Genomic DNA, 21,292 nt, shown 5'->3' with positions numbered 1-21,292 from the left:
TCACACCTGCATCTCTAGCTGTGTATAGACTCCAATATAAACAAACGTCAGTCACTCACCCACTCCAATGGGATAACATGACATCCTACTAGCAGCTAGCTAGCATAAACTGGGAATTTTTGTAGTATTCGAGTACTTGTAGTACTTTTAGATTTTTGTAGTACTCGAGACCGGACTCGAGTACTACAACATTGAATAAAATTGCACCCAAAAACTATATTTTGGTATTTGTTTACAGCCGGCATCATATGATGCTAAATGCATCATACCGGCTGTATTTATGTATTTGAAAAGCTATGTATCTTAAACTTGATTGCTGACATGCAAAGAATTTGTGACTATATCAGCAATGGGCTAATTTACCGAATAACAAAAGGTGGTTTTGGGGTGCTGTTTTACTTTAAGCAAATATTTCTAACTTTCCCCCTTGTGGAAGTTTGGCAAATTGCAACGACACCAAGGCTGTATTCGCAACAACTATCCCCCTCCCCTGCATTCCATTTCCCGCAACACGGTGGAGAGTTGCACTTGAGTCTTTGGCTTTCAGTTTGGTCCACCAACTTCAAAGAAATATGTATTCAATATTTTTAGTTATTGGATAACATATTTCATAGAGATTTATACTAATAGATAAATTGAGCGTACTAACTGTGTTTTATGATTTTCCAACTGTTTTGTCATTTTCAGGAAGGGGATTTTGGCGGAATACAGTGAAATTACCAGTCTCTTAACTGATGAAATAGTAAAGGTCCACAAAGAAATACACACGTCCATTGACCAAATTGACCCCGTGTCAGAGTATGAACACTTCATTGAGGTCTACAGGTAGGTTTTAGTGATTTTTGCCTTAGAGACTGAACTGAAAAACCAACTTCTCTGACTGAAAACAGCCATGTGGCATTGATGAGTCATAAACATTTTTTCTAGTGTCAAAATTTACTACAATGGGTAAATAGGATCATTTTGGTCACAAAGTCAGTCTCGTCCAAAATCTGAGATTTGTGAGATGATTAGGGGGAAAAATGTCACAGAATTAAGGGAACGCCACCGTTTTCTTTGGGTTGGGGTTATTTCAATCCTGCCCACATTTGGCAGCACCCAAGTAATCATCAAGACCTAATCGTAATGCACATGGTCAATTTGGTTTGACTTTGGATATCCCTATGGTGCTAGTGAAGGACTAACAGTAAATTACACAATGTACAATGAGTGTACCAAACATTATGAACACCTGCTCTTTCCATGACATAGACTGACCAGGTGAAAGCTATGATCCCTTATTGATGTCACTTGTTAAAACCACTTTATTCAGTGTAGATGAAGGGGATGAGACGGGCTAAAGAAGGATTTTTAAGCCTTGAGACAATTGAGACATGGAGTGTGTATGTGTGCCATTCAGAGGGTGAATGGGCAAGACAAAAGATGTAAGTGCCTTTGAACGGGGTATGATAGGTGCCAGGCGCACCGGTTTGTGTCAAGAACTGCAACGCTGCTGGGTTTTTCACATTCAAAAGTTTCCTATGTGTACACCCAAAGGACATCCAGTCAACTTGAGGTTGTTCTGAGAGCAAGGGGGGGCTCAAAATTACGAAGGTATTCCTAATGTTTTGTACACTCAATATTGGGACAATATTTTAACATTTCAATAGCTCCAAGTTTCAATTAATTATAAACCTCAAAACCACTATATATTGTAGAAATTCATATACAAATATTGAAAGCATTTAATGATACAACTAAAAGGTGTTCAACATGAAAATATTGTCCCATTTACATTGTGTAATTAATTGGCGGTCCCTAACTAGCCCCACAGATAGGCTATCCAAAGTCAAACCAACTTTGCCACGGTCACACACCAGCCGGCTGAAGCTAATTGGCGAAGGAAGCTACTTCCAGACTCGACCTGATTAGACTGTTTCAAGTTATCTAGAAGGGTGAGTGACTAATTGTGTACTGTTTCGGCAGTGTGTACAAACGCTTCCCGCGTGCGAACACACACACACACACACACACAAGACAACCACATTAAAGCATGCTTCCAAGACCCAAATCTCTTTCTCAGTTACATTTCCTAATGAGGAGGATATACCTCGAGGCTAAATCAGTAAGTTCAGCCCATCTTAAAAGGAAAATTCCACCCTCAAATTATCTTTTGTTATTTGCTTCATTATTCCATTGTTGATATAGTCTCAATGTTTTGCATGTCAGCAATCAAGTTTTCTAGATGCATAACTTTCAAAATACCCAAATCTGGCCTGTATGATGCATTTAGCATCATATGATGCTTCTTTTTGCATCATATGGGACAGCTTGCTGTATTTTTTAAGTTAAATATCTTGAAAACTTGATTGCTGACATGCAAAACATTTTGGTACTATATCATCAATGGACTAATAAAACAAATGCCCCAAAATAGTTTTGGGGTGTTTTCCTTGAAGTAACAGTACTTTTGTCCCCATTTTAAATGATTTTGGTTAACATGAGATGTCATCTTCCAGGTCTCCAGAAACCAAAGAACCGAATGTAGAATTTGACATTTCACTGCTGGAGGAAACAGAGAATCTTCAAGCAAACGAGATCCTATGGAACAATTTGACTGCAGACAGTTTACAAGCGATGTGAGTAAAACAATGTATGAAGGGAGGAGAGTATTGCGGTCATTGACCCTGTCTCGCGCTGATGTTTTGAAAAGAAGGTGGGAGGATGTTGTGAGGAATCAAGGAAGGACTTTTGTGATCCATCCATCTTCTTCCACAGGCTAAAATCCACATCAGATGAGCTGGTCCTCACTCAGCAGAGCCTACGCAGCAAGGAGGATCTTATGCAGGACCTGGAGAACAAGATCGAGGAGTCCACCAGAACATGTGAAAGGAAGTCTGAGTACGTTGCTACCTTGTCTGATTAATCAGGCTGTAATACACAATTAATTGGTGTATATACAGTGGGGCAAAAAAGTATTTAGTCAGCCACCAATTATGCAAGTTCTCCCACTTAAAAGGATAAGAGAGGCTTGTAATTTTCATCATAGGTTCACTTCAACTATGACAGACAAAATGAGGGAAAAAAATCCAGAAAATCACATTGTAGGATTTTTAATGAATTTATTTGCAAATTATGGTGGAAAATAAGTATTTGGTCAATAACCAAAGTTTATCTCAATACTTTGTTATATACCCTTTGTTGGCAATGACAGAGGTCAAATGTTTTCTGTAAGTCTTCACAAGGTTTTCACACACTGTTGCTGGTATTTTGGCCCATTCCTCCATGCACATCTCCTCTAGAGCTGTGATGTTTTGGGGCTGTTGCTGGGCAACACAGACTTTCAACTCCCTCCAAAGATTTTCTATGGGGTTGAGATCTGGAGACTGGCTAGGCCACTCCAGGACCTTGAAATGCTTCTTAGGAAGCCACTCCTTCATTGCCCGGGATTTGTGTTTGGGATCATTGTCATGCTGAAAGACCCAGCCACGTTTCATCTTCAATGCCCTTGCTGATGGAAGGAGGTCTTCACTCAAAATCTCACGATACATGGCCCCATTCATTCTTTCCTTTACACGGATCAGTCGTCCTGGTCCCTTTGCAGAAAAACAGCCCAAAGCATGATGTTTCCACCCCCATGCTACACAGTAGGTATGGTGTTCTTTGGATGCAACTCAGCATTTGTCCTCCAAACACGACGAGTTGAGTTTTTACCAAAAAGTTATATTTTGGTTTCATCTGACCATATGACATTCTCCCAATCTTCTTCTGGATCATCCAAATGCTCTCTAGCAAACTTCAGACGGGCCTGAACATGTACTGGCTTAAGCAGGGGGACACGTCAGGCACTGCGGGATTTGAGTCCCTGGCGGCGTAGTGTGTTACTGATGGTAGGCTTTGGTACTTTGGTCCCAGCTCTCTGCAGGTCATTCACTAGGTCCCCCCGTGTGGTTCTGGGATTTTTGCTAACCGTTCTTGTGATCATTTTGACCCCACGGGGTGAGATCTTGCGTGGAGCCCCAGATCGAGGGAGACTATCAGTGGTCTTGTATGTCTTCCATTTCCTAATAATTGCTCCCACCGTTGATTTCTTCAAACCAAGCTGCTTATCTATTGCAGATTCAGTCTTCCCAGCCTGGTGCAGGTTTACAATTTTGTCCTTTGACAGCTCTTTGGTCTTGGCCATAGTGGAATTTGGAGTGTGACTGTTTGAGGTTGTGGACAGGTGTCTTTTATACTGATAACAAGTTCAAACAGGTGCCATTAATACAGGTATTGAGTGGAGGACAGAGGAGCCTCTTAAAGACGTTGTTACAGGTCTGTGAGAGCCATAACTTGCTAATAAATTCATCCTACAATGTGTGTGTGTGTGTGTGTGTGTGTGTATATATATATATATACACACACACACACACACACACACACACACACACACACACACACACACACACACACACACACACACACACACACACACACAACATTCTGGCTTGTGTATATATATACACACACATATACACACAGACACGTACTCTTCACAGACCGGTGCTGCATAAACAATCAGATCTGCAGTAGGCCGAAATGCAAATAGACCATTGCCATATATGGATCTGTGCCATTTACTTTGAGTTGGACTGTGTTTACAGCATGAGCGGTCGTGAGTAGATGCAAATGTTTTGAGATCAAAGCAAGAGCTGCATATAGCCATGTGTGCACATTTTTGTTCATATCCTTTGCTAGCTAGTGAGTTATTAGTTATAGATAATTTGTAGTCAGCAATAGTGGAGTGATTGCTACCTACAAGAGCACAAAATGTGTACATTTCTAGATGTCTTTGAAAAGTGAGTCCGGTAAATAGTGTTGTATTTTGAGGCAGGCTTGAATAAGCTAATTAGCCAATAGGCAGAGGGTAGCATCATTTGTCTGATTCTCTGTAATAATGGTATGGGTATAATAATACATTTTATTTTGTAAAGTGGTTTCTTGCATCCAACAACACAACATTTTCAGTCACCTTGTCTGAAGGACAAGTGGATAAACAGTTTTAATGTTAAGCTCTGTTTTTATTCTTCAAAAGTCTCATGGAATGTAGGCCTACATTGAACACCACACATTGGCTGTTACTGTAGGCTGAATGATAGAACAGCCTAGTTCCATGTTAACATGTTTTGGGATGCATTTTCTCCATTGTTTTTGATGGTAGGCCACTCTTGTCGTCAAATAGTCACACTAGGCTACATGGCCGCTGTTAAAACTGTAACTTAAAGCGGGTATTGCCTCAGTGTTCACAGTAAAATTTGCTCAGTGCCGAAAACAATTAGAGGGAACATTTGGTCTTCACACCCATTAATCAGAGCACAGATAAAGCTTAGCAGTTGGAGCTGTTGCACTATAGGCTATATATCGCTCTGGGAGAAAGCAAACCCCAAAATAATTTTCCTCGTTCCGAGAGGCAGATTAAGCCGTAATACTGTTTGAATTCAGACAAGCGCCAGAGTGTGACCCCCCCTCCCCCTCCTCATATCTATCCCTATCTTTTCACTCTCACATACACATACTCCCATTTTCTCTCTCCATCTCACTGCCTCTCTCTCTTTTGTTTCTCTCACAACACACTCATTCACTCCCTAACTCATTCTCCCTCTCCCCATCAGTGCGGTTCTGCTGCTCAGCCAGAAGCAGTCTCTGGAGGATCTGAGGCAGACTGTCCAGTTGCTGCGCTGCACCGTGGCCAAGCTGGGTGCCCAGAAGGACCTGCTCGACCACAAGATGCAGGAGAACGAGGGCAAGGAGCTGCCCCCCATGGTCAACTATGAGGACGATGCGCGTTCAGTCAACTCCATGGTGCGTCAGTGTTGTTGGTTTTTAATTGGGAAGAACTTACTTGTCTAGCCTGGAATCCAAGCTGATGTGCGATGGTGAACCATGGTGAAACAGAGCCTCAGTGTGGATTTCAGGCTATTACTTGTCACTCAGACACAGCTTTGTAGTAAGAAGGAATGCAGCACTTTCCACTCGGACTGACCCACGGTATGAACTTCTGTCCTGTCTTAGACCGTTTTGTGTCGAGCCAAACGGTCGTCTTTGCCGTGTTATTTAAATGCATTCCCCAGAGAGATGCTGTACATCGTTATGAAGGCATCTATTGATTAGATCAAATAAAAAGGTGTCGACTTTACAGACAAATACTCACGAGCCCATTCTCAACAGTGCAGAGTTAAAAAGTAAAACAAATATTAACAAAATTAAAAAGGAAATAGTAACACAATAACAAGGCTGTATACAAGGAGTACCAGTACCGAGTCAATGTGCAGGGGTACGAGGTAATTGAGGTAATGCAGTATGTACATGTGGGTAGGGGTTGAAGTGACTAGGCAATCAGGATATATAATACACAGAGTATCGGCAGCATATGTGTAAGTGTGTCGGTGTGTGTATGGCGTCAATATGCATGTGTGTATGTAGTGTGTGTGTGTGTGTGTGTGTGTGTGTGTGTGTGTGTGTGTGTGTGTGTGTGTGTGTGTGTGTGTGTGTGTGTGTGTGTGTGTGTGTGCGTAGTGTTTAGTGAGTGTGCAAGGGAGTCAGTGAAAAACAATTAAGATACATAAATAATAGAGGGGGCCAATGTAAATTTGATTAACTGTTCAGTAGTCTTATGGCTTGGGGTTGGAGGCTGTTCAGCTGCATTTTGGTCACAGATTCAGCGCTCCGGTAGCACTTGCAGAGAGAACAGCCTATGACTTGGGTGGCTGGAGTCTTCGACAGTTTTTAGGGCCTTCCTCTGATACCGCCTGTTATAGAGGTCCTGGATGGCAGGGAGTTCGGCCCCAGTGATGTACTGGGCAGTACGCACTACTCTCTGGAGCGCCTTGTGGTCGGATGCCGAACAGTTTGCATACCAAGCGGTGATGCAGCCAGTCAAGATGTTCTCAGTGGCGCAGCTGTAGAACTTCTTGAAGATCTGAGGGCCCATGCCAAATCTTAACGTCTGTGTTGTTGTGTTTGGACCATGATAGGTCCTTAGTGATGTGGACACCAAGAAACCTGAAACTCTCAACCTGCTCTACTACAGCCCCGTCGATTTGAATGGGGTCATGTTCAGCCCTCCATTTCCTGTAAAACAGATTTCAGTGTCCCTGCATTATAATCACGGCCACTGGGAGCGCCGCATCTGGATGATGCTGAACAAAAATATAAACGCAACATGTAAAGTGTTAAAATAAAATATCCCAGAAATGCTTTATACGCACAAAAAGCTTATTTCGCTCAAATTTTGTGCACAAATTTGTTTTACATCCCTGTTTGAGCATTTATCCTTTGCCAAGACAATCCATCCACCTGGCAGGTGTGGCATATCAAGAAGCGCATTCAACAGCATACACATTACATAGGTGCACCTTGTGCTGGGGACAATAAAATGCCACTCTAAAATGTGCAGTTTTGTCACACAACACAATGCCACAGATGTCTCAAGTATTGAAGGAGCGTGTGATTGGCATGCTGACTGCAGGAATGTCCACACAAGCTGTTTCCAGATAATTTAATGTTCATTTCTCTACCATAAGCTGCCTCCAATGTCGTTTTAGAGAATTTGGCAGTACATCCAACCGGCCTCACAATCGTAGATGACGTGTAACCACGCCAGCCCAGGACCTTCACATCCGGCTTCATTACCTGCGGGATCTTCTGAGACCAGCCACCCGAACAGCTGATGAAATTTAGGAATATTTCTGTCTCTAATAAAGCCTTTTTGTGGGGGAAAACTCAATTCTGATTGGCTGGGCCTGGCTCCCCAGTGGGTGGGCCTATGCCTCCCCAGTGGGTGGGCCTATACCTAGATGTGAAATCCATAGATTAGGGCCTAATGAATTGATTTCCTTATGTGAACTGTAACTTGGTAAAATTGTTCAAATTGTTGCATGTGTGTGCTTAATAAGTCTCATAATAAGCTGCATTGACTCACTCTGTGTGCAATATAGTGTTTAACAGGATTTTTGAATGAGTACCTCATCTCTGTACCCCACACATACAATTATCTGTATCAGTCAAGCAGTCAAGATCAAGCACAAAAGCCAGGGAGGTAATCCAATTCCTCACAAAGAAGGACAACTATTGGTAGATGGGTATATAAACATTGAAAAAAGGATAAGGAATATTCCTTTGAGCATGGCAAAATTACTTATTGCACTTTGGGTGGTGTATCAATACACCCAGTCACTAGATACAAGCGTCCTTCCTAACTCAGTAGCTGGAGAGGAAGGAAACCGCTCAATACTAACCTAATTGACAGAGTGAAAAGGACACCTGTACAGAATAAAAATATTATAAAATATTCATCCTTTTTGCAACAAGTAATGTAATAATGCAAAAAAATGTGGCAGAGCAATTCACTTCTGTGTCCTGAATACAAAGTGCTATGTTTGGGGCAAATCCAATACAACACATTACTGAGTACCACACTCCAGATTTTCACGCATAGTGGTGGCTGCATCATGTTATGGGTATGCTTGTAATTGTTTAGGACTGGGGAGTTTTTCCATAATAAAAAATAAACGGAATGGAGCTGAGCACAGGCAAAATCGTAGCGGAAACCCTGGTTCAGTCTGCTTTCCAGCATACACTGGGAGATGAATTCACCTTTCAGCAGGACAATAAACTAAAACACAAGACCAAATCTACACTGGAATTGCTTACCAAGAAGACAGTGAGTGGCCGAGTTAGTTTTGACTTAAATCTGCTTGAAACTCTATGGCAAGACTTAAATGGTTACCCATGAAGACGCATAGCCATAATTGCTGCCAAGGTTGATGCTAACATGTATTGAATACTTATGTAAATGAGACATTTCTGTATTTCATTTTCAATCAATTTGTAAACATTTCAAAAAACATGTTTTCACTTTGTCATTCTCAGATATTGTGTGAAGATGGGTGAGAGAATGTTTTTTATCAGGCTGTAACACAACAAAATGTGGAATAGGTCAAAGGGTATGAATACTTTCTGAAGGCACTGTATGTGTTGCCTACTTGGACAACGGATCCCCACTTTTCCCATTCTCCCACGAATAGCCTAAGCCACAGGACTTATCGCAGGCTCATATTTCCCTACGATAGAGCATTGCGAATCGTAGGTCGGGATTTCTGACTTGGTTAAATGTACATTGAGCAACGTAGCTTTTTGGCATGTTTTGTTATTTCTGTTTAAGTGAGTTTGCTCTGTTACAATGGGGAAAACAATTTTTGGTTTCCCCAAGTTGTGGTCGAGGGGAATTCATCCTTATCACGTGAATATCGTATCAGTTGATAGAACATTCCAAATTACCATGTAAATGATTACATCACAATACTCGGCAGCCATTGCGAGTGTACTTATGAGTTTAGCAGTCAAATTGTCAGGGTTAGAGCTTCTATGACCGTTGTATTCATTCTGTGCATTGTCCTGTACATTTTCATTGTATGGTAGTAGGTCAGTATGTTTTTTTGTTGTTTTTTTTGTCTTCTGCTGTCTCCAAGGACATATTCATTCAGACTACTGAAATGTTTTTTTTGTTTTTTTCTTTAAGGACAATGCTGTGCCTGCCCATCTGGGGAGATGAAATGTGACAGTGTGTCTGTGTGTCAATCAAGTTTCTGTTTAAAAGACGAGGGTGTCATAGAAAACCAGTTCAGAATGAAAAACACTGATGCTGCGCACTAGTTTTCCATTGACTGAGTCATTTTAGTGAAATGGGAAACATATTTCATTGACATTGAGATGTTTGACTTTGAATGGGGCAGCGTATGAGCGCGACATACAAAGCCTTGTGTTGACTGGTATGTGAGATGATTTAGTGCTGTTGAGCCTTCTTTTGGCTTCAGCTCTCTCTGCAGATAGCTGGGTGAACAGAGGAGGGCAGTGTGAGCACATAGGGATCACTCTAACCCTCCCGAACATACAGTACAGTCAAGTTTTCTATATTGGGCTTGTTCAATTGTTTATGCTCGACTGCTTATCAGTCTAACATATTTCTCTGTCATTTTCAGGACAAAGGCAAAGACAAGATATCAAAGTTTGACACCTTGCGTCATTCCATCGCCGGTATCATCCGCTCTCCGAAATCTGTCCTTGGCTCATCATCTGTAGGTTCTGAAGTCTGTTATTTCAAAAATTGTTTTTAAAACCATTGTTTGAGTTGCCTTGTGTAGTGAGTGTGGAAAATATGTTGTGTATCGTACACATTGCATTCCAATTGTGAATGATCTGTTTTATCATGTCTCGTCAACAATGTCCTTTTCTGAGTGGAGTGACACAGATCTTCCAGCTGTCTTGACTGACAATTGAAGAGTAATTCACAATTGATCCCCAACTGTCATTATCATATCATCATAATATCATATTTCATTCCGTCGTACGTGTCCAGCAGTTTTTTGACGTGATCCCGACCAGTGAGAAGCCCCTGGGGGACCAGGAGTGGTACCACGGGGCCATCCCCAGGACCGAGGCCCAGGAGCTGCTCAAACAGCAAGGCGACTTCCTGGTCCGGGAGAGCCATGGCAAGCCTGGCGAGTACGTCCTGTCTGTCTTCTCCGACGGACAACGGAGACACTTCATCATCCAGTTTGCAGACGTGAGTTCTACGTGTTCAGTTGTGAATAAAAGCTGTTTGTCTCCCTGCAGAGCAATTGGGTTTCGGCAGTATAAGAGACAAAAGAAAAGGATGTCTTCGGGTATATTTGATGCGATGATGTGCGTCAGCCAATGATTACTTTGTGTCTGTTACATATACAGAGATACGAGTTCAAAGGCAACTTGGTCCGAACTGAAACTATTTGACAAGGAATTCTATGGTTCATTGATTCAGATGGCAGTTACAAGTAATGCTGTCAGTAATTGCTTGTGAAGTTATAAGGTTTCCGTAAAAATGAAAGATGATGATTAGCAAATATTTTGAATGCATTAATGACGAAGTCAATAGCCTTGCAGTTAGTGTCTTCCCTGAGATTGGAAGATTGGGAGTTTGATCCCCAGCCGAGTCGTACCAAAATGGTATCCGATGCGTCACTGCTTGGCACTCAGCATTACGGAGATGGATTGGGGGTAAGGCCCTGGGATAAACTAGCGTCCTGTCCAAGGGTTGTGTACTTGCACATCAAGCTGCTCCTATGAGCTGTTCTGGCTTTGCACAAGTCTTTCTTTTTTTTAACCTACTTTCTGCTCTTTGCCTGCTCTTTGTCCACAGAACCAGTATCGTTTTGAAGGCACGGGCTTCCCAACCATTCCTCAGTTAATTGAACACCATTACACCACAAAGCAAGTCATTACCAAGAAGTCAGGGGTGGTGCTTTTAAACCCAGTCATCAAGGTAAAACATTTTCTCTCATATCCATGTTCATTCACCATGTGATGTAGATCCGAAGTCAGTGGGAGTTGTCCCAACAGGGATGGGAAATGTAATTATTACAACAGCCATCAAGCTGTCTTGGAGGCCTTTTAATGGCACACTGTAAAACTCGTTAATATGGTCAGGTTTTCCAGAGGCGTCTGGTGTTAGGCTAATAGACGCTCAGAAATAAGCCCCGTCAATTTCAAAATTAGCATTCACATTTACAGCTTCCAAAACAGGAAAAGGATAGCAAGCAACACCCACGTCTCAAGTCGTTTTCAGCGACATCAGTGGTCTGGGCTCCATTGCTTTATAACTATTAGTCCTAGTTGTACCTTACGAATAGGGCCCCGACTCCAGAGCGACTAACGGTAGTGAGTGCATACATGCGTTTTCATACTGGTCCCTCGTGGGAATCAGACCCACAACCCTGGCGTTGCGAGCGCCACGCTCTACCAAACGGAGTGACAGAATAAACATACATCGGTTTGTATGACTGCCGTGGTGTTTTTGTACTCGGCTCTCATTTCAGTCAGTTTTCACCAGGTCCTTCATTTGAGATGCATTACTTTTTTTACAGGCTCTCTCACTGAGACTCATTATGTACACATCCACTATCTGCCGCTGACATCAGCATGAGTCGAAATGAAGTTGATCCCGAGCTTTTCTGGTACTCGCAACTTTTAATTGATTGATTTTCCCACGTTCTGACAATACCGCATCATCTCAGCGTTATTTGATGTTTTGTTCCGCAGGTTATGGCCATATCCTGAAATATAGTGAGAATCTGACATCAAGTAAATATTTCAGTTTTAATAAGTACTGTGATCACAGTTGAACATCTTTCTGGAGGTTAAGTTCTAACTACACTTGCCACAATTTAATGAAACATATTCCAATTGGGCTTTTCAGTCCTCTGTATTAAATGGCATTGATCATGATGTGCTCCAAAAGATTCCTTGGCTATTTTAGCCATTGACACTGTTAACCTCTGGTTTCCTGACCCGTGTGACATCTTTCACGGCACATTTCTCATGTATAGGCTCCTAGTGCAAATGTATTTTAATATCCGCTATGTGCTGCAACTGGATCCAATATGCCTGACGTTTTCTCGATAGAGGGAAATAAGTCAACACTTTCAATAGCCAGGTTTAATCATAAAGAAGTGCTAGAGTCCTCCTAAGCTACCCGGTTGGTGTTGAACATAATGGTGTTTTAATTGCCCCAGCCATTACGAACACAGGGTTAATGGTTGTTGTCATTACTACTGTATTGGGTCTGCTGAAGCCGCCGAACACTAAGTGTTTTTAAATAGTCTTTTTGTGAGCACTTCATGGCAAAGCGGTGACATTTTACCATTAGGCACCACATCGTACTTGGAAGATTTGATCATTATTTTTATTCAATGCGACTGGCCATTGGAATGTGTTATGTTTAGCTGGGCCATTATTTTTATTCAATGAGACTGGCCATTGGAATGTGTTATGTTTAGCTGGGCCATTATTTTTATTCAATGAGACTGGCCATTGGAATGTGTTATGTTTAGCTGGGCCATTATTTTTATTCAATGAGACTGGCCATTGGAATGTGTTATGTTTAGCTGGGCCATTATTTTTATTCAATGAGACTGGCCATTGGAATGTGTTATGTTTAGCTGGGCCATTATTTTTATTCAATGAGACTGGCCATTGGAATGTGTTATGTTTAGCTGGGCCATTATTTTTATTCAATGAGACTGGCCATTGGAATGTGTTATGTTCAGCTGGGCCATTATTTTTATTCAATGAGATGGCTGAAGTAATTGTTTCTCGGTTTTATAGGCATTCTGATAATACAATAGTCAGTCGATGCTTTGTTACACAGTAGCGTGTGTGTGTGTGTGTGTGTGTGTGTGTGTGTGTGTGTGTGTGGATGTTTTGTATTTGGTGTTTACATTGCCTGTGTTCTTGTTCCATCTTTCGTAGGATAAAAAATGGATACTCAACCATGAGGATGTTCTTCTTGGAGAGCTTCTTGGCAAAGTTAGTGGGTTTTGGATATCCTCTTCGTGTTCACCACACCTGTAGGACAGAGGTGGTTTTTTGGGGGGTTGTTAAATTAATATATACTAAACAAACTTTTGTTACTGTATCTCTATTTTTTTTCTATCTTTTCTTTGTTCTTAGGGCAACTTTGGCGAGGTATTCAAAGGAACATTGCGGGACAAGACTCCTGTGGCAGTCAAGACATGTAAAGAGGATCTTCCACAGGAGCTGAAGATTAAGTTCTTATCAGAAGCCAGGTGAGAGGAGCAACATATCCTGCAATATAGTGGAGGGAAATGTCCGCAATCAGTCGCAGGTCCCTTTTTTAAGTGCCTAGAAACGTCTGTTCACTCATATTTGACATTTTATTTACCTGAACAAACTTTTAGTCTGGTGTTTTAGAGTTCTGACAAATGTGTAACTGTCTCGTACTGTCATATGTTGCTGCTACAGGATCCTGAAGCAGTATGACCACGCCAACATTGTGAAGCTGATAGGCGTCTGCACACAACGGCAGCCTATTTACATTGTGATGGAGCTCGTATCAGGTAAGTCCAGTAGCGTACAGTACTGCCATACAGAAACAAACTTTTTGGGGACATAACTCCGTTGATGTCCCCCCCCCCCGAATGTTACAATTCTGAACATAGATTTTGATATCTTATTGGAAGGAGGGGACTTCTTGTCGTTCCTCCGGAAGAAGAAGGAAGACCTGAAGACCAAACAGCTGGTGAAGTTTTCTTTAGATGCTGCTGCAGGAATGGCTTACCTCGAGCTCAAAAACTGCATCCACAGGTATTGGTTTACGTGTGCTGTATGTTCATTATTCTGCATCGTGTATTCCAGCAAATAGCCCTATCCGTCTAACGTTCAAGAGATTGCCCATGCGTCGAACAGAATCTCAGTTCAGCTGTTCTTATTTTTTCTCATGGGTCCTGTTAATGGTACAACATTTTATACATGAAACCTCTTGCCCTAGCAGCAAGCCCACTCCATTTTCAAACCTAACTACAATTCCATGATCCCCCCCCCCCCCCGGAGTAAGATATGTGAGAGGACAACATGGATCTCTCGCTGCTTAACACGGTTTACAACACTATCAGCTTTGATAGTAACACCTTGAGCTCTGAGCCATTTCTCTATGCTGGCTAATTTGAGATTGTGTTTTCAGTTGAAAGCTATTTCCACCAAGCCAGATAGTGATAGCAAGAGAAAGTGAGGTGCTGCTGCTGCTGCAATCAGTCTTACATTTCTCTTAGCACAGCGGGGCTATCAAATCATCTCCGGTGCATTGCTCTTACTTATCTCACCGGGACCAGTGTCCCTGAGTGACAGCCTAATTTGGCCCAACTCTGCGGCTTAGTGCTGGCAGTCAGCAGAAAGTTCTTTGAAAAATAAACTCTGCAAAAAAAGAAACGTCCTCACTGTCAACTGCGTTTATTTTCAGCAAACTTAACATGTGTAAATATTTGTATGAACATTACAAGATTCAACAACTGAGACATAAACTGAACAAGTACCACAGACATGCGACTAACAGAAATGAAATAATGTGTCTCTGAACAAAGGGGGGTCAAAATCAAAAGTAACAGTCAGTATCTGGTGTGGCCACCAGCTGCATTAAGTACTACAGTGCATCTCCTCCTCATGGACTACACCAGATTTGCCAGTTCTTGCTGTGAGATGTTACCCCACTCTTCCACCAAGGCACCTGCATGTTCCCGGACATTTCAGGGGGGAATGGCCCTAGCCCTCACCCTCCGATCCAACAGGTCCCAGACGTGCTCAATAGGATTGAGATCTGGGCTCTTCGCTGTCCTGGTGTAATTCGAGCAGTTGTTGTTGCCATCCTGTACCTGTACCTGTCCCGCAGGTGTGATGTTCGGGTGTACCGATCCTGTGCAGGTGTTGTTACATGTTGTCTGCCACAGCTGTCCATCCTGTCTCTCTGTACACTGTCTTAGGTGTCTCACAGTACAGACATTGCAAGATATTGCCCTGGCCACATCTCCAGTCCTCATGCTTCCTTGCAGCATGCCTAAGGCACGTTCACGCAGATGAGCAGGGACCCTGGGCATCTTTCTTTTGGTGTTTTTCAGAGTCGGTAGAAAGGCCTCTATAGTGTCCTAAGTTTTCATAACTGTGACCATAATTGCCTACCTTCTGTAAGCTATTAGTGTCTTAACGACCGTACCACAGGTGCATGTTCATTAATTGTTCATGGTTCATTGAACAAGCATGGGAAATCGTGTTTAAACCCTTTTACAATGAAGACCTGTGAAGTTATTTGGATTTTTACGAATGATCTTTGGAAGACAGGATCCTACAAAAGGGATTTTTCTTTTTTTGCTGAGTTTATATTGAGTATCTGTAGTCCTCCTCACAGAGGGGCTGTGCAATTGAAACAGGGGGATACAGGGCTCAATTTGAACATGCCCGCACGCACACACTCTTGCGCATACTTACACACAAACCTGTGATTTGTGTATACACACACACACACACAGAGATGGTACAGGGTCATCCCCTCCACCTGCAGCAGGGCCCAAACAATCTGTTGTATGAGTTTTCTCTCTGTAGATTGTAAATGTTCACATCATCTGATTTACAGACAGTATGGTGACCTTTATCCTACATGTACCATAGTAGTTGAGATCCCCGTCTGTCCCGACTCATGTACATGTGTTTTTAGGTGTCCTGATTTGCCTACTATTTAAGTAATTTATTGAATGGCCCATTGTTAATATGTACATTAAAATGGTTATTCATATGGCTAGCATCTGTCACGATCAGCAGGCTCTACCACTACATCCATTCACTTTGTTCTGTAAATATTCTGATCTAGCTACTGCACCCAATGTGTCTGTGCGTGTGCATAAATTGCTTGTTTGATGGAGATGTTGAGGCGGGCAGCAAATAACGGCGAGAACGGCTATCTAGCTGAACGGTCAGACGCTATGTTGCCAGTCTTGTCATGGTATAGAAACTATTGACTAATACTTCTCTGAGAGCAATGGTTTCCGTTGAAATGCCTGTTAAATGTTGTGGTCATGAGTGATTGTTCGTTCACGAAAAGTTAACAAAGGCCTACTGTTTGTGTTGTTGTTGTATTTTGAACCCACCACAGCCCATCTTTTTTGTCTACACTCTGGACTTGTCATTCCCTCTGCTGCACCACCCCAATATCACGTAAAGTGATATTGTAGCTCCGTCTGTCTCCCACAGGGATCTGGCTGCCAGGAACTGTCTGGTAGGAGAAAGCAACCTGCTGAAGATCAGCGACTTTGGGATGTCGAGACAAGAGGATGATGGGATCTACTCGTCGTCCGGCCTCAAACAGATCCCCATCAAGTGGACGGCTCCAGAGGCATTAAATTATGGTAAAACTGCATGGCTTTACTTTTTCACCAATTTCGTTATCAAACCTCCAAATAGATTTGTCATTATGTGCTTAACAGCAACACTGGCCTAACCCAGCAAAATGAAACTACAGTAGTTTGTATTTAGGGACAAAAACAGCTGTTGTGTTTTTTTTGGAGTATATGATTTGAAATCTGCAGAAGGTAGCATAGCTTTTTGATGACACAACATCCCCAACATGTCACCACATTTCTTCTCCAATACATGGTGGCTGAGAGTGTTGTTGTGGTCTGGTTGTTGTTCCAGGGAGATACAGCTCGGAGAGTGACGTGTGGAGCTATGGGATCCTCCTATGGGAAACGTTTAGTCTCGGAGTGTGTCCTTACCCTGGGATGACCAACCAGCAGGCCAGAGAGCAAGTGGAGAAAGGTAAGGAGCCGTCCCTCCGAGGGTTCAGAGTGTCGTCTTGATTTCCTTGTCTGACAGAATATCTGTATTAGCTTGGTAGCCGGATCCGTATGTGCTTTAGCCAACTCCTGTTGTTGATTTTTAAATGTTTACCTCGACAAGATCGTTTAACCGATTGTATCTTATGATTTTGCCTGTTTCTAGAGATTTGCTAATGATATCGGACACCACATATGACTGTTAGTGGTCTGATAAAGGCATTTCTGACTGGTAACAGTCTTTAAGAATAAATTAACGGTGTACTAATTAGGTATAAAACTGAAGGTAATGAGGGAACTCAAGACTACGCCACCATAATTATGCATTGACCATCGAGTGAGTCATCTGTGTGTTCTCATGCATTGGATTTGGCCTTAGTTTTCCAAGTAATTGTCTCTATGAGCAGTCGTGAAGAGAACCACATTGGTTGGTAATTTGTTTTCCAACCTTATACCCCTGATTATCCTGCCTCGATCCATCCTAGGAAATTCACTGAACGTGTGTATGTCTGTCTGTCTCTCACTCCCATCTTAGGCTACAGAATGTCCTGTCCACAAAAGTGCCCTGATGAGGTTTACAAAGTCATGCAGAAGTGCTGGGAGTACAAGCCTGAAAACCGGCCGAAGTTTGCCGACCTTCAGAAAGAACTGGCCTCGGTCAAGAAAAAATAGCACCCAGGTAGGGGAAGGGGGACCAAGTCATGCATCACCTCCAGGGAATCATCCCCTTACAACCCGAAGTAAACACCACAGAACGTTACGTCCTTGATGCTACTTGTCTTGATTGTATTTACGGTTTATACTTTGTCACAAAATCACTGTGCTATTTGCCTATGCAACTGTTTTGAGCCATTATCGAGGAGAGAGGCCTCTGCTTAGCTTGGATCAGTCAAAATACGACCGTATTTCTTTTTAAACCTGGTGTTCTTTTATTCCTGTTCCTTTCTTTCACCTCTTACTGAACCTCAGCAAACTTCAGGTATTTGAGGAAAGATCGTGTAAAATACATAACACGATCATGCTCCGTGGCGCGTACAGTGAGCTCCAACCGTACTGGGACAGTGACAAATGGTACAAATTATATTTGTGCATCATGATTCACAATTCATTCAGGATTATCTGTAATCGTGGTACCATCCATATTAATACAGAAGTGTTGAGAAGCAAATTATATTCATATTTACAATAAAAGTGACTCCAAAATGGCGCAATACATAATTTACCATTAATTTCTATTGGGCCCAAAATAATCTGAAACCACATTAAACAGCAAATGCGTCCACAGACTTAATGTAATCATTGGGTCCCATATTCATAGCACAAACTTTTTACTGTCTAAATTCTTTTGGTGCCCTAAAATGGGGCGACTATGTACAAAAAGTGCTGTAATTTCTGAACGATTCTCTCAATTTGGATTAAAAAAAATACCTTCAAATTAAAGCTGACAGTCTGCACTTTAACCTCAGTCATTGTATCATTTCAAACCCAAAGTGCAGGAGTACAAAGCCAAAACAACAACAAATGTGTCACTGTCCCAATATTTTTTTTTTTAGGGCCCTGAGTTTGGTCCTGTTAAGGTAGCATGGTTTATGAGGAAGTGAAAAAGTTCTGGGCCTCCGTGTAGCTGTGCAACCTCCAAAACAGACAGAAAAGGTAGATGCACTCTGTAGCTCATTTCAGTCTTTAGACAGATTGCATATGAGTGTTCTGTTGTTCTCTTTACCAGCAGATCATACCTAGGGGGTTATTATTGTATGTCTCAAGCTTGACTTTCCAGGAAGATAAATACTTCTAGCTGAAAGTCTTGTTTGTGACATTTTGAGATCAGCTACAATGTCTTTCCAAAGATCAAGTATTCTCTTCACGCACACCATTCAATCTCAGAAACCTTTTCAGTTTAACATAACAAGGATAAGTGCAATTTGTTACACCATTTTCCTATATTCAGGCTATATAATGCAGAAATATTGCAATAAGACTGCTTTAATTATAAAGTGAATGAACTTCTAAGTTGTGTATTTGTAATTAATACAATTTTACTTTGAATTATTTAATTTAAAGACCCTCCAGATTGCGGCCTCATTTCTAAGTATTGGTCTCAGTCAGTTGTTACAACAACCTCAATAGTTTTGTATGATCTGAAAATTAGAATGTGTCGTAACTGTACTATCTGACGTTTCGCATTTTGTGTCAAAAACAGTCCGCTGTTACATTAGCCATGACAGTTAAGGAGCTCATGCATTCATTTGTGTTATTTTCTACTTCAAACAGACTATTTTTGGTGAAACACACAATTGTAAATCGTTGATAGACATTGCATTCAGTAATGTACAGTGAACTAGTTTTCATTAAGTATACTTAGAGCCAGTTTTATCTGACCATGCATCATGACAGGATAAAACACTGGGACCTAGGGATCGAATCAATCTATTGCAATTCGCAGAAGATCGGCGGTATGGCGTGATTGAAATGTAAAGATCATTTTTAATTGAGCCGACATATGCAGCATTTACCGGGAATGTTGCCTTTTAAATTTAAATCGTGCTTTAGCGTGAATTTTCTGCAACACTGATTGAATTGAGCCCCTAGGCCTAGTCAATAACTAGGGGCTCCAGTTTTTCCTGGCTCTTTAGTGAATTAGCTATTCCAGACACATCTGTATTCGGTCATTCCTCTAAGGCTGCCATGTTGACTCCATGTAGCCAAGCTCCTTGCCATTTTGTGCTGACAGTCCAGGTGTGTGTCTTTTTAAAAGCATCTTCTGTGAATTAAACACATCACATCCATCTCACTTCTTGTCTTTTGAATTTTACAAACATTCCTCTTCCTGTATTTTGTAAATACTTGTAGATGCTATAACCTTTTTCTACATTGTTTTTTGAATACTAATCTGAGAAAAAAAATGCAATCATGCAAATGTAGGTCACTATTTAGGATAGTTTCTTCCAATGGTTTATTTTGATAAAGAAAATGTTCTGTTTTGCATCTGCATGATTCATTTGTACATTTTTAGTATGTATAAAAGATATTTGGAAAGATCCTCCTGTTTCCTATCCTCTGTATACAAATGTCAAACTGTCATGACCTCGTCTGTTGTCTCTCCAATGACATCCTATTTACCATGTAGTGCACTACATGGTAAATGGGTTGCCGTTTGCAGACTGGAGTAAGTTATTCAGTCGTTTCTCCAGTCAAATTACCCCCAGATTGGTTCTCTTGCGTTCCAGACAAACTAGTTAGAGCTTTAGTTTTAAACCCCCAAAAACCATTGATTTGTACTTTTTTTTATTAACATGGTCTTTAATAACAAAATGGGTGATTACATCATAACTACTGGTTGATGAGCGCAATATATTTCGGTTTAAGCAAATTTAAGGCGTAACCCTTTTATTTATTTGACACTAAAGTAATATCCTCTGCATTTTGTATCAATATAATTTGCCAGTTTTTTTATAGAATTTGTTTTCTATTTTTATTATGCAAAGTGACCAAGTCTAGATTTTCCCATGCGTAGTTGGAGATTCACCTCTACACTACTGGCCAATGCATGATATGCAAACCATTATTACATCGGTGTTGAATGGAATTGTATTTTCTTTTGTTACTCATATTTTAGTGACTAATTCTGCTTCACAATTCAACGTGAATGCCTCGTGCTGTATCATCGTTTATTTACTCCAAGGCCAACTTTACAGCATTTGTGCGTTATTGACCGCTTTTCCTAAAGTATATTGCTAATATTTGAGTCTGTGTCAGACTAATTTAAAGGGCTGGGATATTTATTGCCACAATAGAGACCTTATATATTTTGATTGCACTTTTGGCCATGTTAAAGACACTATCAGAAAAGGCACACTAGTACCTGTTGTGTTCATTGTTTAGCTCAACATGCTTACCTTTTAATAAAGACCATATCTAAAGTAAAAATAAATTTAAAAAAAGTGGACAATGCACTGGATTTAATCAAATTAATGTTACACGGTTACCCCACTTCAGAGTAAGAATTGAACAATGTCCTTAACTGTATTTTCCCCTTGTTAATGATCAAATCTCATGTCCTGTTTTTTTATACTGTGTACTTGCAATAAATCTCTTGGCTCTTTGAATTCACTCTCTCAAGT

At 41.3% G+C, this 21,292-nt stretch overlaps 1 protein-coding gene across 3 annotated transcripts in view; it reads left to right on the top strand.

Annotated features, from left to right (window-relative positions):
* fer (fer (fps/fes related) tyrosine kinase) overlaps nt 1-21,277 on the top strand; it is a 33,923-nt gene extending 12,646 nt beyond the window's left edge. The window contains exons 6-19 of one of the 3 annotated variants that reach the window (XM_064942189.1): nt 688-825; nt 2,499-2,618; nt 2,758-2,880; nt 5,634-5,823; nt 10,002-10,097; nt 10,382-10,585; nt 11,198-11,320; nt 13,306-13,362; nt 13,507-13,622; nt 13,819-13,913; nt 14,037-14,160; nt 16,591-16,745; nt 17,032-17,154; nt 17,707-21,277. In XM_064942189.1, the coding sequence (XP_064798261.1) occupies nt 688-825; nt 2,499-2,618; nt 2,758-2,880; nt 5,634-5,823; nt 10,002-10,097; nt 10,382-10,585; nt 11,198-11,320; nt 13,306-13,362; nt 13,507-13,622; nt 13,819-13,913; nt 14,037-14,160; nt 16,591-16,745; nt 17,032-17,154; nt 17,707-17,843 (1,801 nt within the window). In that variant the 3' untranslated portion in view covers nt 17,844-21,277. Of the gene's footprint in view, nt 1-687; nt 826-2,498; nt 2,619-2,757; nt 2,881-5,633; nt 5,824-10,001; nt 10,098-10,378; nt 10,586-11,197; nt 11,321-13,305; nt 13,363-13,506; nt 13,623-13,818; nt 13,914-14,036; nt 14,161-16,590; nt 16,746-17,031; nt 17,155-17,706 lie in introns of all 3 variants that reach the window. The other 2 variants (XM_064942188.1, XM_064942190.1) reach the window with 2 other exon arrangements.
* The last annotated feature ends 15 nt before the right edge of the window (nt 21,278-21,292 follow it).

Source organism: Oncorhynchus masou, chromosome 28 (assembly GCF_036934945.1).
Source record: "Oncorhynchus masou masou isolate Uvic2021 chromosome 28, UVic_Omas_1.1, whole genome shotgun sequence".
Classification (NCBI taxonomy): Eukaryota; Metazoa; Chordata; class Actinopteri; order Salmoniformes; family Salmonidae; genus Oncorhynchus; species Oncorhynchus masou.
Note: the sequence above shows the minus strand (reverse complement) of the source record. Positions and strands in the feature narration are given on the sequence as shown.